A 16,107-nucleotide genomic window follows, 5' to 3' on the forward strand; every position below is an offset into this window, starting at 1 on the left:
CATGCGTTTACATTTGCACAGATACAGTGGCTCTTTTTGCCAATAAAAGACAATGACTGAAGACAATGCCACCATATAAACCAAAACACTGCAATACAATCAACAAGAGCTGTCACAATAACATCATAGAGTGACAATGTCACCCATTTTATGAGTGTCAACTGGCATGCACATCAGCCCTGCTGAAAAGACCAGCATATGTTGTGTTTTGGATGCTGGTCCCCAATATGGAATTCTGGTGTCTTCACCAGGCTTCTGAACTAGCTTAACAAGCTGGCTTCCAGCTTGCTGGTCTAAGCTGGTCTTCAAAGCAGGGAAGCTCAAAGTTTTGCTCCATTTCCAGCAAATGACAAACTTGACTTCTGATGTTCAAAGGTGGAAAAGTCTTACCATTGGTAGAATGAAGGCTCTCCAGACTCCAGTAATGGGACATGACCCCTCTCACTGCCCTAACCCCTCTGGCCAGTCCCAGCACAGGGCTGCAATCTGAGTCAGAGCCAGGTGACTGCTCCGAGCTCACCCCACTGCTGCTACCGCCGCCACCACTGCAGCCTCCTCCTGCCAAAAGGACACCCACCTCACCGGCACAGTGCTGGGTGCGCATGTGGCCGCACACAGACAGGGAGAAGGGTGGCGTCACTTTGGCAGGTGTTAGGTCCAAACGTGATGTGTGTGAGCGTCCCTAGGCTTGAGTCAACCACCGAGCTCTCGACTGCTCGTAGGGTCTGCAACAAGCCCTCAGCCCTCCTCTCTCATTCCTCATTTGCTCTCCCACTCTTTTACTTTCACTCTTGATTGCACAGCCTCAAAGAGCTTAACATAGACGCCCAGACTCACAATCAGCTTTCTCTCTCTCTCTCTCTCTCTCTCTCTCTCTCTCTCTCTCTCTCGCTCTCACTCTCTCACTTGCACACACACATACAGTCACACGCTGGCATCACTGGGGTCCCCTAAGGGGAGGAGGACTCATATGACTTGCATGGTTCAATGTAAAGCATTAGGCTTGGCACTGAAACAAACTGCCTTTCTCTTCCCCTGCAGTCCCCCCTTGAGTTCCCCTTCCTCCACTGTTAAAGCCAAGCTGTTAGTAAACCAAAAGACAGCGCCTGATGAGAGCACTAGCGATGTCGAGAGTTGCAAACACCTTCTAAGAATTAAACCCCAAATTAGCTAAGATCACACTAATGGTAGATCCAAAAATGTACCCAATTAATCACAACGAAAATGTTTGATGAAACCATACTCTTGCAGCATGCAGGACTGATACTAAAAGAGAGTTTCCACAGAAATTATCATTATCTCTGTAAAATATGAATAGAAAGTAATGTGGTTTGTCTGCTGACTTTTTTCATCAGACTCAAACATAAGAACATTGACTTGCTCTTACCCTTGCAACTGTGATTATATTTTACATAAGAACATTGGAAACTGGATGCAGATCAAAGTTAAAACTCAGGGGAACATTCCTCACATTCTTGTATATGACAGATTTGACCAACCACTGGTTTGGATCACACACACACACACACACACACACACTCTTCAAAATGCAATTACATTATAAAATCCAATAGTCTATAATTGGATAACATAATGATTAGTATGTACACAAATCTCCCACTATTTTAAAAAGTGCAATATGCTTACAACAATTCCATGTTGAAGAAACTCTGCTTAACCCAACAGCCACAAATGAAACAAATAGGTTTGAATGTCTTTTCAATACTTTCACAAACCATACATGCTCTGTTTGAAATCACAAGCTCTTATGGTGGTTCTGATAATGTAAACTCACCCAAAAGGGCAGCTGGTCCATGTGCCTCTTGTGCTTGTAAAGAGCAGCATGTATCAGTGATAGTTTCTCTGATGAAGTGCTCTTTCACTAAAAATACAAAGTAAGACTCAAGTTCTACATAAGCATAACAGCCAGGAATGCTGTACTGGCTTGTCATGCGGTGTACAGAAAGGTTGTAGAGTGGGCATGATGTCAGAAAGGCATAAAATTAGGTCATTGTGTCTTTCTCCTCATAGGAATCCATATTAAATAATGCAAGGCATTTACAGAGGTCCAGCAAAAAGCACAGAGCATGTCATGACAACAAGATATCAATAGTGGGGGGAATATTTTAGAGAACAACAAAAGTAAACAAGATCTGTAGAGGCCTCAGTTTAGATCAGAGAGTGAAAAATGCACATGAAAACATATAGCTGACCCAGGTTTGATCTCATAAAAATGATGTTACTGTGGTGACATTTATTTATTATAATTTTTTTATTACAAGTATTGCAGCAGTTCAGAGGTGAAATATCCACTCAGTGGCGCTAAAAGTCAGTTAAATGTTCTTCCAAACAGATGAGATTTTTAAGATTAGTGCTCTATTGGGTTTTAAATCAATAAAACCTACCTCCCTACCCTAAACCTTAAACCTAAACCTAACTGATGGTGTTGTTAATGTAGTTGGTTATGTAATGCAAACATTAAAATGTGTCAAATTACAAGTCAGGCACTGTGGTAAAAGTGTTCTCATAAGATAGCACTGTGTGAGGAACAGAGCAAAAAGTAAGTGTTTATAAATTAGGGTTGCCACCTGTCACATTTGCCCCGTATTTTAGCGGCAATGAGCTCAGTGGAGACCACTGGACAGTGCTCAAAATTTGGAATTGCTCAAAATGCTTAAGCATCCTGTATTCTCTTGGCAGAAAGTTGACAACCCTTTTATGAACTGAAAATCTGCCATTCTAGTCATGATGTATGTGAAACTAAACAAAATGAATTTTAGTTGTAGCAGCTCTTAAGTTTATTTTGCCTGAACACTGCCGTTGTCACGATGTGGGTAATCAGGAGAAGGCAGACAGAAGGTAGGATCCAAACGCGGCTTTATTGAAACAATAAAATAACAAAACACAGGAACAAAAGAAAGGTCCACAATGGGAAAACAGAGACAGAACCTTGGGAGGACACGGGGACATAACAAGGGGAACAGGAACCACGAACGCGAGAGTAGACACAGGGAACTCGGGCTGGAAACAGGGAGCTAACAATTACATCCATAAACAAACAACGACCGACAGAGACTGAAGAAACAGACAGGGTTTAAATACATGAACAAGGGAAAAGGGGCCAATGAACAAACAGAACTCAAACAAGGTAACAAGGTGATGAACAGAAACCAATGGCAAATTAAAGAGGGCAGGTGAAAACAATGAACACGAACGCTAACAGGGAGACTATGGAGCTACACAAGGGACAAAAGTGAAAACTAAGGAATTATAAAAGTGACAAAAAGTGATAAACAAAGGGCAACGGTGAAACAAGACAATGTAATCCTTACAGAGTCCCCCCTTAAAGGAGCGGATTCCAGATGCTCAAAAGTGACATAACAAAAAACAGGAAGAACAAATGTCCATTGATTGGGGGGGAAGCTTGTGGTGGGCAGACAGACCAAGGGGAGCAACGAGGGGCAGACAGGCAGTCCGGGGGGCAACAAGGGGCAGACAGGGAAAAGGGACCGGTTCGGGGGGCCTGGGAGATGGCCACAGGACAGAGGCCAGTTTGGATGGCCCGGGGGTTGGCCACTTGGCAAGGGCCGGTTCAGGGGACCTGGGAGGTGGCCACAGGACAGGGACAGGTCCCAGAGGCGGAGCTGAGAGGGGCTCTGGAGGCTCAGGAGACGGAGCTGAGGAAGGCTCAGGAGAGGGAGCCGAGGAAGGCCTAGGAGGCGGAGCCGATGATGGCTCGGGAGGCGGAGCCGAGGGAGGCTCGGGAGACAGAGCCGAGGGAGGTAGCGCTGTAGGAGGCTCTAGAGGCGAAGCCCTGGAAGGCTCTGGAGGTGGAGCCGAGGGAGGTGGCGCCATAGGAGGCTCGGGAGGCGGAGCCGTAGGAGGCTCAGGGAGAAGAGTGACATGCGTGGGCTCTGGCTCACTCACAGTGACCTGCGTGGGCTTGGGCTCGCTGACCGTGGCCGGGAGGCGGAAGCCCGTCTTCTTTTCCTCCTCCAGGCGGATGAAGTCGACCGTGCTGGCTCATGGACGACGACAGGCATGGGGGCGAGCTCGCTGACCGGTGGGGCAGGTGGAAGAGGACGAGCCAAGGACGACTGGAGGGTCACCGCCTTGGGAGGAGAGGCAGGATCCTCAACCACACCCACAGTAAACAGCGAGCCGCATGCCAGAAGTGTCTCCTCCATGAACTCGCAGAGCGTCCAGCCACGCGTCGCCGGGGGCAACCGCTCCTGGAGCGAACCGGTCAGGCTAGCCTGGAAGAACACCACCAGGGAGGAGTCAGGAAAGTCGGTGGCGCTCGCTAGGCCCAGGAAGTCCCTAATGTGATCCTCCACCGGGTGGCTTCCTTGCTTCAGGTCCAGGAGGCGGCAGCTTGCCCGGAGAACCGCTGGATCCATTGTTCGGTCGGTCATCTGTCACGATGTGGGTAATCAGGAGAAGGCAGACAGAAGGTAGGATCCAAACGCGGCTTTATTGAAACAATAAAATAACAAAACACAGGAAAGGTCCACAATGGGAAAACAGAGACAGAACCTTGGGAGGACACGGGGACATCAACAAGGGGAACAGGAACCACGAACGAGAGAGTAGACACAGGGAACTCGGGCTGGAAACAGGGAGCTAACAATTACATCCATAAACAAACAACGACCGACAGAGACTGAAGAAACAGACAGGGTTTAAATACATGAACAAGGGAAAAGGGGCCAATGAACAAACAGAACTCAAACAAGGTAACAAGGTGATGAACAGAAACCAATGGCAAATTAAAGAGGGCAGGTGAAAACAATGAACGGAGAACACGAACGCTAACAGGGAGACTATGAAAACTAAGGAATTACAAAAGTGACAAAAAGTGATAAACAAAGGGCAACGGTGAAACAAGATAAGGTAATCCTTACAGCCGTGATATGAGCCACGAAAAATTAATTTTGCAAAAATTCAGGTATAGTAATATAATACTATAAAACAAGGAAGGAAAAAGGCAACTCAAGGTCAGCCAAAGCCTATTAAATGGTTAAAAAATCAGACTATGCTTTATTTAGACATTGAACAAAATTTTCCTAAATGAAAGTCTTCTTTTGAAAGTTTGAGTATGTGAGTGTCTGTTGGGGAAGGGGGAAGGGGGAAGGGGTGGGGGGGGGGGGGGTGGTATAAACCCATGCCAGGTCTACGTAAAAGAGAGAGAGAGCGAACGAGAGAAGGCCTGGCGCCAGTGAGTGGGTGACAAATAATCAGCAGGATTGTTTGGCAGAAAGAGAGAGGATCAGCGCTGGGGGCCCCTGAGCACCACGCATTAATGCACAAAGATGGCCTCTTTGCTCCTGCTATGTTCACACATGGATGAATAAAGCTTCTTCTTAGGAAATCACACATTTCAGATGCCTGTAGGTGGAAGTATTTATTGAACACATTTTTAATATCTCATCACAGATGTTTGCTTTTTTGTTTGCAGCTGTGACAGGCCTCCTCAGATTTGTGTCCAGGTATCTAGACATAAATGAAATCTTTGATAATGAAAGACTATAAATTCAAGTCTCCGGGCTCCAAATGTCACTAACAAACCTATAAATAACTCACCAGGGGTTATCAAAGGTTTAAGAATGAAAGCAACTATTGCCCCCTGCAGGACACTAAAGTACACATGGAAGTAAGGACCTCAAAGATTAAGGATGACAATAAACTTGTTCCCATATTAACAAAAGTTTGTGATGCAGTGGAGCAGTGTATGTCAGGTTCAAAAAGCTTATGTTACTGACCTGAAAATGACACACGGTGAGGCCAGCCCAAGCAGTCCAGGCCTACGGGTGTGCTCTGGGAGAAGAAGTGGTCTTTGGAGATGGAGGGGAACTGCTCAGGATATGTAAGGGAGAGTCTAGTGCGCACCTATGGATGAGAACAGCAATCAGTCCCAGCATATGTTCATAATTAAACATACTGACAATAAAATAAAATAGAAAACACTTTGAAGGGGCTGCTCACACAATGCACATTCTTGAATTAAAAAACAGGTAAAAAGAGTGCAATGTAATTGAGCAGAATACATGTTTATAGATGCATTAAAGGGACAGTTCATCCAACAATTAAAAATAATTGACTCACCCTCATACTGTTCCAAACCCAAATTACTTTCATCCGTGGAACACAAAAAGAGATGTTAGATAAAAAGTTTGCTTTCGTTGCATTTTTTTGTTCCATACATGAAAGTGAATGGTGACTTTAAGCTGTCAGTCCTAAACATTCTGCCTAACTTCTCCTTCGGTGTTCCACATTAGAAAGAAAGTAACACAGGTTTGGAATAACATGACAGCGAATAAATTATGACCATTTTCATTACATCCCTTTAACTCCCATTTACCAATTACTAATGTACACATTAAATACACTCAAGTTGCTTATCCCATCACCAGATTCTTCAGATTGGTCTATTGTTCTAAAAGTTGAAACAGTGTCTTATAAATGTGGCACTCAAGTTCAGAGATTCTGAAAATGCAGCAATACCAAGCAAGATCAAAGATTCTTTGCATGTGTACATAAAACATTAAAAAAATTAAAAACAACACAGACTGTACACAAGAATGTGTCTTGTGTGAAAAGCACCACATGTGTTAACTATTTGTCCCTCTATTAACCAGATTAAAGAAATCTAAAGAGTCTGTGCTGTTCTAAGATTTCCGAGAGACATCTGAGGGGAAAGTGTTTGTCCAGATTTTCAACAAATCAGGCAAAACACAAGAAATGGAAGAGAAGTCTGAAACCCTAAAGACACTACAAGCAGAGTCTGAGAAGACTGAGTCCAGAAGTGTAAAACAGGAAGAATGCAGAAGATGCAGTAGGAGATGCTGATGGCCTGGTGTTGGTCCCTTTTCGATGAGTTCCTTACTTTTTCACGCTTCTCAGATGTCGGGGTTCTAAGCTGGCACAAACTTGTCCGTGCGCTTAGGTTCTTTTTACAGAGGTTCTCTGCATCAGCCAATGTTTCATATGAGCATGAGTGACAATGTTCTTTCCTAGAATTTCTCTTCCTCTCATGGTCAAGTGCCACCTCTCTGATGCCCTGGAGAGGCCCTGTCCAACTGTAGATGTCTGAGGTGGGTCTGGGTGCATTTTTACACTGCTCTCTTTTCTTCACACGAAGCACACATCCATGTCCTTGTCTTCTCTCTGATGACTGAATGGCTGGCTCAACACCATGCTGTACATGCTTAGGGTGCAAATGTAGGAAGTTATACAGATGTCTTTTGAATGAAACTTGCACTGAAGAATGAAGTTTGTCAAATGTTGTTTTTGGTCATGTTATGTTCTAAAAAGTATACATTATCATGATAAAGGTTTAAGCCAAACAGATGGTCAACATGGTATTCACCACCAGATGTCACTGTTTCTGAGAAGTGCAGACATTTCCCTGAAAAAACTATAGCACTAATGCACACTTAACAACCATTATAACCTAGTGGACATAGTGACATGGAGCTAGATTTAGCAAGTAATGTCTTTTTTTTTTTTTTTCTTAATTCTATGCACCTCAACAATCCACTTTTTTCTCTCCTAACACCATGGTCTTAATATCTTCCCAGTTATGTGGATGGCATAAATGCTCTTGAAAGAGTAACATTCACAGACAGAAAACATACCATAAAATATCTTTTATATATATATATATATATATATATATATATATATATATATATATATATATATATATATATATATATATATATATATATATATATACAGTACATATATATATATATATATACAGTACATATACTATATAATAATATCTGTCATTTTACATGGGTAGTTGTCACATAACATGTTTATGGACTTCTTCGTTAATGTCCAGATTTTAGGTTAAAATTAATATGAATATATACAAAATATGTTTATCTTTGGTCTTGTAACTGGTACCATTTTTGATCACCATTTTGCTTTCACTAGTTTATTTTAAATGGTCCAAATAAATTTTTAAGAGAACAAAAATTCCAAGTAGTCTCTCAATTTAAAGTTGTATGCTTATTTAATGGTAATTAAAACAGAATTAGCAAAATTATGATTTAGATGGCGTATACCATGACAAAACACATTAATTTTCCATATCATCTATCCACTTACCTCTGGTTTGTTAATTAGCGATCCTGGCGTCAGGCTGGTCTGAGACTGGCTGTCAGAACTACTATCCTCTATTAAGTATTCAGAATCAAAAGAGTGGGCTGTGGTAAGTTGTGCTATCCTAGGTTTCAGAGACTTCGGCCTTTGAGGTGGGTCAAAGAGACCCTCAACACTCACTCCCTGGCCAAGTGAGCAGAGAGAAGATGCCACGGATCGCGAGGGGTAACGGAAGCTCCTCCGGTGTGTCCACAACCCTGGACTGGGTTTGGGGCTTATGGGCCTTGACGGAGTATCAGTGGCTTCGAAACAGCTCATTGACCTCACCCATGTGGGTGACATCTGATTATCCAGAGTAAGAACAGTGGGGTGTACAGGAGACTGTGACCTATCGTACACATTGCGAACAGCCTCAAAGTTGTCTACCGAGGCCTGGTCAGAGGAAATGGCACTAGGTAGCTCGCCTCCTTCCAGACAATTTTTCTCAAGAGTATGTTCTAACTGGTGAGCAGTTTTCAAGATCAGTGGGTCAGAATGACACATGTTCCTCAAACACTGCTGGGAACTAGGTGAGCTGTGAAGCCTGAACCTGCTCTGAGGTGCATAGTAGGCACAGTCGCTATGGCTCTGGTGTGCGGACATGTCACAGATTGTCTCAGGAACAGACAGAGTTCTTTTGTAAATTTCTGCTTCCTTATAACATTTCATCTTCTTCCAGGACTGCTTGGTTTTCCCTTCCTCTTTCTCCAACTGCAAGATCTGCTCCTGTTTTTCCTTCTCATGAGATCTGGACTCAAACAGGCTAGACAGGGACCTATGAGCCATTGCGAGCTTCATGCGTAAGTTTAAATTGTCAGAACTCTTACATTTCCTTTGCTGTAATTCCTCTGTTACTGGGCAAGCTATACAATTCTCTGTGTCAACATCTTTGTGCTTCTGTTGGATGTTACTGGAGTAATACAAATTTTGGGATTGAGCGTATTTCTCTCTATTACGCAAATTCAGGGCGAAGGCCTGCTCAAAAATATCATCACTGGAGTGGTCAGCGTACTTTATAATGTCTGTACGATGATTTGTACTCTGAGACACCAAGCTCTTGTAGAGAAAAGGATGGGCCTTGTTATGTGTGGGTGACTCACTACACTTCACCTGCTCCTGCTCGTCTCCTTCTTCAGTTAAGTCCTTAACATCTGGATCTACCTTGTTATTGCCCTTATGTTCTCGTTTGGTCTTGCGGAACGAGGGCATTCTAGAGAACACAGAAAACATAGAGCCCTTCCCTGACTGGTTTCTTTTATTTCTCGCAGAACAGCGGAGGCTAGCGGGTGATTGAGTGCTGTCCTCTGTCTCCTCACTGTTGGTACTGGAATCAAGATCTTGTGACACAAAACTAGACACACTGTGGCTATCACAGTTATCAACCCCATTTAATTGAGGTGTCAATGTCTCCTCAACATCTGGCTGATTCATAACAGTACTTGCTTCTTGAACTATGGCTACATTGGCTTTCATCTCCCTTGCAGTTGTGCGTATGGCTGAAATGTTGCTGTCACATGGACTGCAAGGAACAGTGCCATTTGTAATGTCATCACAGGAGCTCCACTCTTCATTGAATCCACCATCTGGTAATGGACTTCCTGTCTGTTGTTCCTCCAATCCATTCTCCATTACGAATGAGCTCTCCAGTGAATGGTCAGACTCCAAAATGGCCTCTAAATTAGTAATGGGCAACATGCGACAACATGCAACAAATGCGCTCTCTGTTGCAGAGTTGTGCAGCTGCAAAGACTGTGTATAAAGAGGTTCTCTACAATCAGATGGTTCACATAATGAGTCTTTAATTTCAGGAGAGCTTGTTTTAAAAGAGGTTTCAAGCCTTCTCTCTGTATTTTCTGATGTATGAGTTTCATCTACCTTGAGCCTAGAGCTGCTCAGTGGTAACATACTTTCCTCTTGGACATGCGCATGCAAATAGAAAACATGTGAAAATTCACAGTTTGCAGAGTCAGCATGTACCATTCCATGGGTGTTATGATGGACATCTGTGTGCGAGGGACTTGAGGTTTGTAACACTGCAATGCTATTCTGACTGGTGGTGTCTGTGTCCTTTAACTGAAATCCTCCTACTGTCTGCTCTCCCTCCACTGCAGACAAGCACTGGCACTTCTTCCCACCACAGCAATCATGGAGCTGCTTTTGTGTAACATCTTTGTGGCTGACGTATGCGCTCATGTCAGGTGGTTTTACAAAATTATCTTTAAAGTCCATTGCAATATTTATTTCAGGTGCTTTAATGGGGGTAGCTGAGCCATTTAAAACAGGAGGTGAACTAAAACAGTCATACTCTTTTAAGTGATCAACCCCTTCTGACACTAAACATTTAGTTATGTTAGTAAATATATTGTGTTTAATTAAAGACCTAGGTAAAGAGCTTCCTACACCTGAGGCACTCTCTTCTAAAGTAATGGTCTTATTGTTATTATTTGTGTCTGAGCTGTACTCTCTCTCTCCTTTTGTCCCCAAAGCCTCATTTTTACTGCTCAGCTGGGAATGATCAAACGGATATAGTATGTTTGTGAGAGGATCAGACTGTGCATTAGACAAAATATCAACATTAAGTTTTGATATGCTGGCTGGCTCAAATGCTTCAAACTTAATCAAATCATTTTGCCTTGTGTGTTTGTTACACAGGTCACTGGGTTGGTGAAACTGTTTAGAGGTTTGTGTATTCTCTTTACATGTGCCAGACATAACATCTACAATGCAATGTGCTACTTGTTTACAGTTAATATGTAGATCATCACTGAGCTCCAAGTAAATGTTTGTTGGGCTAACAGGAGATTTGTCAGAAAAAATCTCAAACAGACCGGCCAGAGACTCAACAGGACTGTCAACAGGACTTCTTGGACACCCATCAACTGCTGATGTCTTTATGTCAGGACACAAAAATGTATTGGGCTTTATATTATTCATGTGTCCCAAACTATCAGAGTAAATTACTGACTGCTCTACTGAGGGAATTATAATAGATTCTTTTGGACACTCTATAAAAATGTCATGTTGCAGGTTATCATCAATGTCATCTTTGTTATCAGCACCTTTAGAGGCAACACAAGCTTGTGCTTCAATAAATTCACCCTGTTTGGTGTAATTAATTTTACTATTAGGGCTGCACTGATAGGTTATGCGAAAATCTGCCTCAGGCTCAAAGTCTTCTAAATATGTTTGCTCACACTTTTGCAAAACATGATTGTCCATGTGACATTTATTAATTGAGTATTCATCTATTTCAGTATCCATTTGTAATACTAAGCCATTTTGGAGGCTGAAATAAGTGCAGTCTGACTGTACAGTTTGGTCATTGATCACATGTTGAAACACTGAATCTGACACTCCTGCAGAAGTTACATAAGGCACATTCGAGGAACCTCTATCAGGTGCATAATGCTCAGTAAGAACAGGTGGGGTTTCATTCAAGTCCTTTTTGAAATACAGAGTGTCGTTCTTTTTTATGGCTAGATCAAGTTCATTGTCATTGTGCGCTGATGACAGCTTTTCAGATATTTTTAAGGATTGGTTGATTTCACAGTCAGTGCAAATGTCCTTGCAGTCATGTTTTAGTTGTTCATTTTCATAAATGTTGCTACCCAGTGAGTGTGACATAAAAACAGAGTCTGACTCAATCATAGCATTCCACTGAGAGTTCATGGAAATTGCCTCCATAAAATCAACTTCTGATTGCCTGTGTTCTAATGGAGCCAGTGACTGGCTGTGTTCTATTAAGCACAGTGATAGACTGTGTTCTTCTGAGGCCTGTGATTGCCTGTATTCCTCTAAGGCCTGTGATTGACAGTGTTGATTTGAGCACATTGATTGACTGTTTTCTTCTGATGCCTCTGATTGGCCATGTTCTATTGAGCACAGTGATTGACTGTGTTCTTCTGAGGCCTTTGATTGCCTGTATTCCTCTAAGGCCTGTGATTGACAGTGTTGATTTGAGCACATTGATTGACTGTTTTCTTCTGATGCCTCTGATTGGCCATGTTCTATTGAGCACAGTGATTGACTGTGTTCTTCTGAGGCCTTTGATTGCCTGTATTCCTCTAAGGCCTGTGATTGACAGTGTTGATTTGAGCACATTGATTGACTGTTTTCTTCTGATGCCTCTGATTGGGCGTGTTCTATTGAGCACAGTGATTGACTGTGTTCTTTTGTGGCCTGTGATTGACTGTGTTCTTCTGAGGCCTGTGATTGACAGTGTTGATTTGAGCACATTGATCGAATGTGTTCTTCTGAGGCCTTTAATTGCCTGTGTTCTATTGAGCACAGTAATTCACTATGTTGTTCTGAGGCCTGTAATTGTTTGAGTTCTTTTGAGCACAGTGATTGACTGTGTTCTATTGAGGCCTGTGATTGACTGTGTTCTATTGAGCAGAGTGACTTAATGTGCTCAAATGTACACAGTAATTGACTATGTTCTTTTGAGCACAGTGATTGATTGTGTTCTAATGAAGCCTGTGATTGGCTGTGTTCTACCAAAGTCTGTGATTGGCTGAATTCTAATGAGGCCTGTGATTGGCTGTGTTCTGTTGAGCAGAGTGATTGACTGTGTTCTTCTGATGCCTGTGATTGGCTGTGTTCTCTTAAGCACAGAGATTGACTGTGTTCAATTGGAGCCTGAGACTGGCTGTGTTCTATTGAGGACAGTGATTGACTGTGATCTTCTGAAGCCTGTGATTGGCTGTGTTCTTCTGTAGTCTGTGATTGGCTGTTTCCTATTGAGCACAGTGATTGACTGTGTCCTTCTGAGGCCTGTGATTGGCTGTGTTCTACTGAAGCTTGTGATTGAATGTGTACTATTGAACACAGTAAATGACTGTGTTCTACTGAAGCTTGTGATTGGCTGTATTCTATTGAGGCCTGTGATTGACTATATTGTTCTGAGGCCTGTGATTCACTAAGTTCTATTGAGCACAGTGATTGACTTAGTTCTACTGAAGCCTGTGACTGAATGTGCTCGATTTTACATAGTAATTGACTTTGCTCTGCTGAAGCCTGTAATTGGCTGTGTTCTATTGAGCACAGTGATTGACTGTGTTCTACTGAATCCTGTGATTGGCTGTATTCTACAGAGACCAGTGACTGACTTTGTTCTTCTGAGGCCTGTGATTCACTAAGTTCTATTGAGCACAGTGATTGACTGTGTTCTACAGAAGCGTGTGATGGAATGTTCTCAATTTTACACAGTGATTGACTGTGTTCAGCTGATGCCTGTGATTGGCTGTGTTCTATCAAAGCCTGTGATTGGCTGTGTTCTATTAAAGCCTGTGATTGGCTGTGTCCTATGGAGACCTGTGATTGACTGTGTTCTGCTGAAGCCTGTGATTTTCTGTGTTCTATTGAGCACAGTGAATGTCTGTGTTCTACTGAAGCCAGTGATTGGATGTGTTCTACCGAATCCTTTGATTGGCTGTTTTCTATTGAGGCCTGTGATTGGCTGTGTTCTGCTGAAGCCTGTGATTGGCTGTGTTCTATTGAGCACATTGAAAGACTGTGTTCTACTGAAGCCTGTGTTTGGCTTTGTTCTATTGAGGCAACTGATTGACTATGTTCATCTGAGGTCTGTGATTGTCTCTGTTCTTTTGAGCACTGTGATTGACTGTGTTCTACTGAAGCCTGTGAATGGCTGTGTTCTATTAAGGCCAGTGATTGACTGTGTTCCACTGAGGGCTTTGAGTGGATGTGCTCGACTGTGGCCTGGGATTGGCTGTGCTCTACTGAGGCCTGTGATTGGCTGGGTTCTAATAAATCCTGTGATTGTCTACACTCTATTGACTCTTTTGTCTCTTCAATAGGCTTCTCAATTGATTTAGATACATTTGTGTCTATAGTACAACGTTGTGATACAATTAAACTCAGCTCATGCTTATGAGTGTTTAACTCGTGCTTGCTGACTGAATTTTCCAGAACTGTTTCATTGTGAATCAACTGCATTTCAGAGTCATTTGTATTGTTATAATTACAATGTAATTCTTTCACATTTGAGGTCACAATTTGTATATGCGACTCTTTATTTGTTGGTTGAGTTTCTGTCATATTTTTTATGATTTGATCGCATTGAGATTTTCCATCAGGGGTGTCTACAAGTTGAAACTTATATTCACTTTCTGTTGATGTCAATGTGTCTTCAGCATTTAGCTCAGAGAGTTTTTGTGATTCTATAGAGTCCACTGATGCCAACAAGGGTGTTTCTTGATTGGACAGATCATTCTGTGAGGAAGGACAAACTACAGGTCCTGCTGGCAAATTACTAAACGTCTCCTCACACTCAGGCACATCCTTAGCATCCTTAGCATCATACATTCCAATACCATCAATTCCCACATTCCTTATCTCCTTACATCCAGTCTGTGTTTGTGATTGCTCTCCATCCACTGTCCTATGGAGACTGTCAAAGACAATGTGATGCCTCTCTGATTCAGAGGGATCTCTTTTTTTGACAAAGGGAGAATGCAAGTCCAGACAACCCCCAGAGCAAGATCCGGTCTTAGAGCTGAGCGGTGTCCTACAGCAGTCCTCATTTTCATTGCTGAGGTCCAAGAAAGTGTCACTGTGCCATCCGTGTGTGTCAATATATTCCTCTGCTGAGTCCTGTGCTGCTTTAGGAATGGGCTCGTACCATTCCTGATGGTCCTGGTGCTCTTCACACTCTTCCTGCTGGGATTCCCCATCTTCCAGACAGCCTGCCTCCTTCTCAGAGTCCTCTATACCAGGGGCCTATGAGGCGAAAGAGAATTAGGTATTATTTTCTTGTTCTTAAAAAGATAGTTGATGATAATTCTAATGAATTGAAAATTGTATCATCATTTCCTCACCTTCATGTCTTTCTAAACCTCTGTGACTTTCTTCGGTGGAACACAAAAGGAGATGTTAGGCAGAAAGAACCAGCCTAGGTCACCAGTCACTTTCATTGTATAGGAAAAATAAATAATGAAAGTGAAGGGACTGAGGATAAAACTCTTCCTAACATCTCTTTTTCTCATAAAAAAAAAGTCATACAGGTTTAGAAAAATATATGGATGAGTAAATTATGACTTCTTTATTTGGGTGAACTATCCTCTTAATAAAGGACACTCTATTTTCCTTCATTATTGACCTGAGGCAGATCATTTATAAATTACATCAGCGGGAGAATTTTAAATAAAAGAGGCAAACAATTTTTGGAGTTATTTTTTATTTATAGATCAGCAAACATTTACAGTCTAAAGAGAAACATATGATTGTGAGGTTAACCATAGAGGTATGATAATTATTCAGTTCTTAAATTCTATCCCCTCTGCATCTGGAACTAATGTGTCACTCAGCCATTAACTCTATTATGTATCTAAATCAGTGTTTCCCAACCACTGTGCTCACATCACACACTAGTGTGATGTGAAAGATTGTCAAGTGTGCTGTGGAAAATTATCAAATTCCACAAAATAAATAAATGCATGAAAAATAAAATCATTATTTCGGGATCCAAACTCCTCACCTTTTGGAGAAATGTGCTGTTTTGAAACCATAATCGGTCACTTTTATTATTGTGAAGAGCAATGATTAATGTGCAAAAGTTACTGATATTTACACGCGTTAAGGGTCTTTCACATGACAAGTTTATGATTCTTATCCTGAAGTAAGAATATTTGTAGCCATGCAAGTTTTAATAAAGGAGAAGATAAGGATGTTATTGAAACTCACTATTATTAGACTATTATTGATGTCTTGAACTCAAAATGATTCACTGACTCACTCATAGCACATAAGACGCTCATTTGTCGCCACCTAGTGACATTTCCAGAATTTTTAGGGAATCATTTAGGGAATCTAGAAATCCGACCGGATACTTTATTAAGGTTTGAAAAAGAGGACAAGCTTTTGTGGCGGCTTATTGTTGTGACATTAATTTAGCAGTAGTTAATTAGTTGTTATAACACCCTGTAACAGCGCATATTC

General features: G+C 42.0%; 1 protein-coding gene across 4 annotated transcripts in view; it reads right to left on the reverse strand.

The window, feature by feature from the left end:
• Window positions 1-16,107, reverse strand: part of LOC127644698 (rho guanine nucleotide exchange factor 4-like) — a 94,730-nt gene that overhangs the window by 42,558 nt on the left and 36,065 nt on the right. For 2 of the 4 annotated variants that reach the window (XM_052128016.1, XM_052128017.1), the window contains exons 2-4: window positions 8,119-14,889; window positions 6,887-7,207; window positions 5,763-5,889 (exon numbers count right to left, since the gene is read on the reverse strand). In XM_052128016.1, coding sequence (XP_051983976.1) covers window positions 5,763-5,889; window positions 6,887-7,207; window positions 8,119-14,889 — 7,219 coding nt within the window. Of the gene's footprint in view, window positions 1-390; window positions 1,015-5,762; window positions 5,890-6,886; window positions 7,208-8,118; window positions 14,890-16,107 lie in introns of those variants that run through there. The other 2 variants (XM_052128018.1, XM_052128019.1) reach the window with 2 other exon arrangements.

Source organism: Xyrauchen texanus, chromosome 6, assembly GCF_025860055.1.
Source record: "Xyrauchen texanus isolate HMW12.3.18 chromosome 6, RBS_HiC_50CHRs, whole genome shotgun sequence".
In the NCBI taxonomy this organism is placed as follows: domain Eukaryota; kingdom Metazoa; phylum Chordata; class Actinopteri; order Cypriniformes; family Catostomidae; genus Xyrauchen; species Xyrauchen texanus.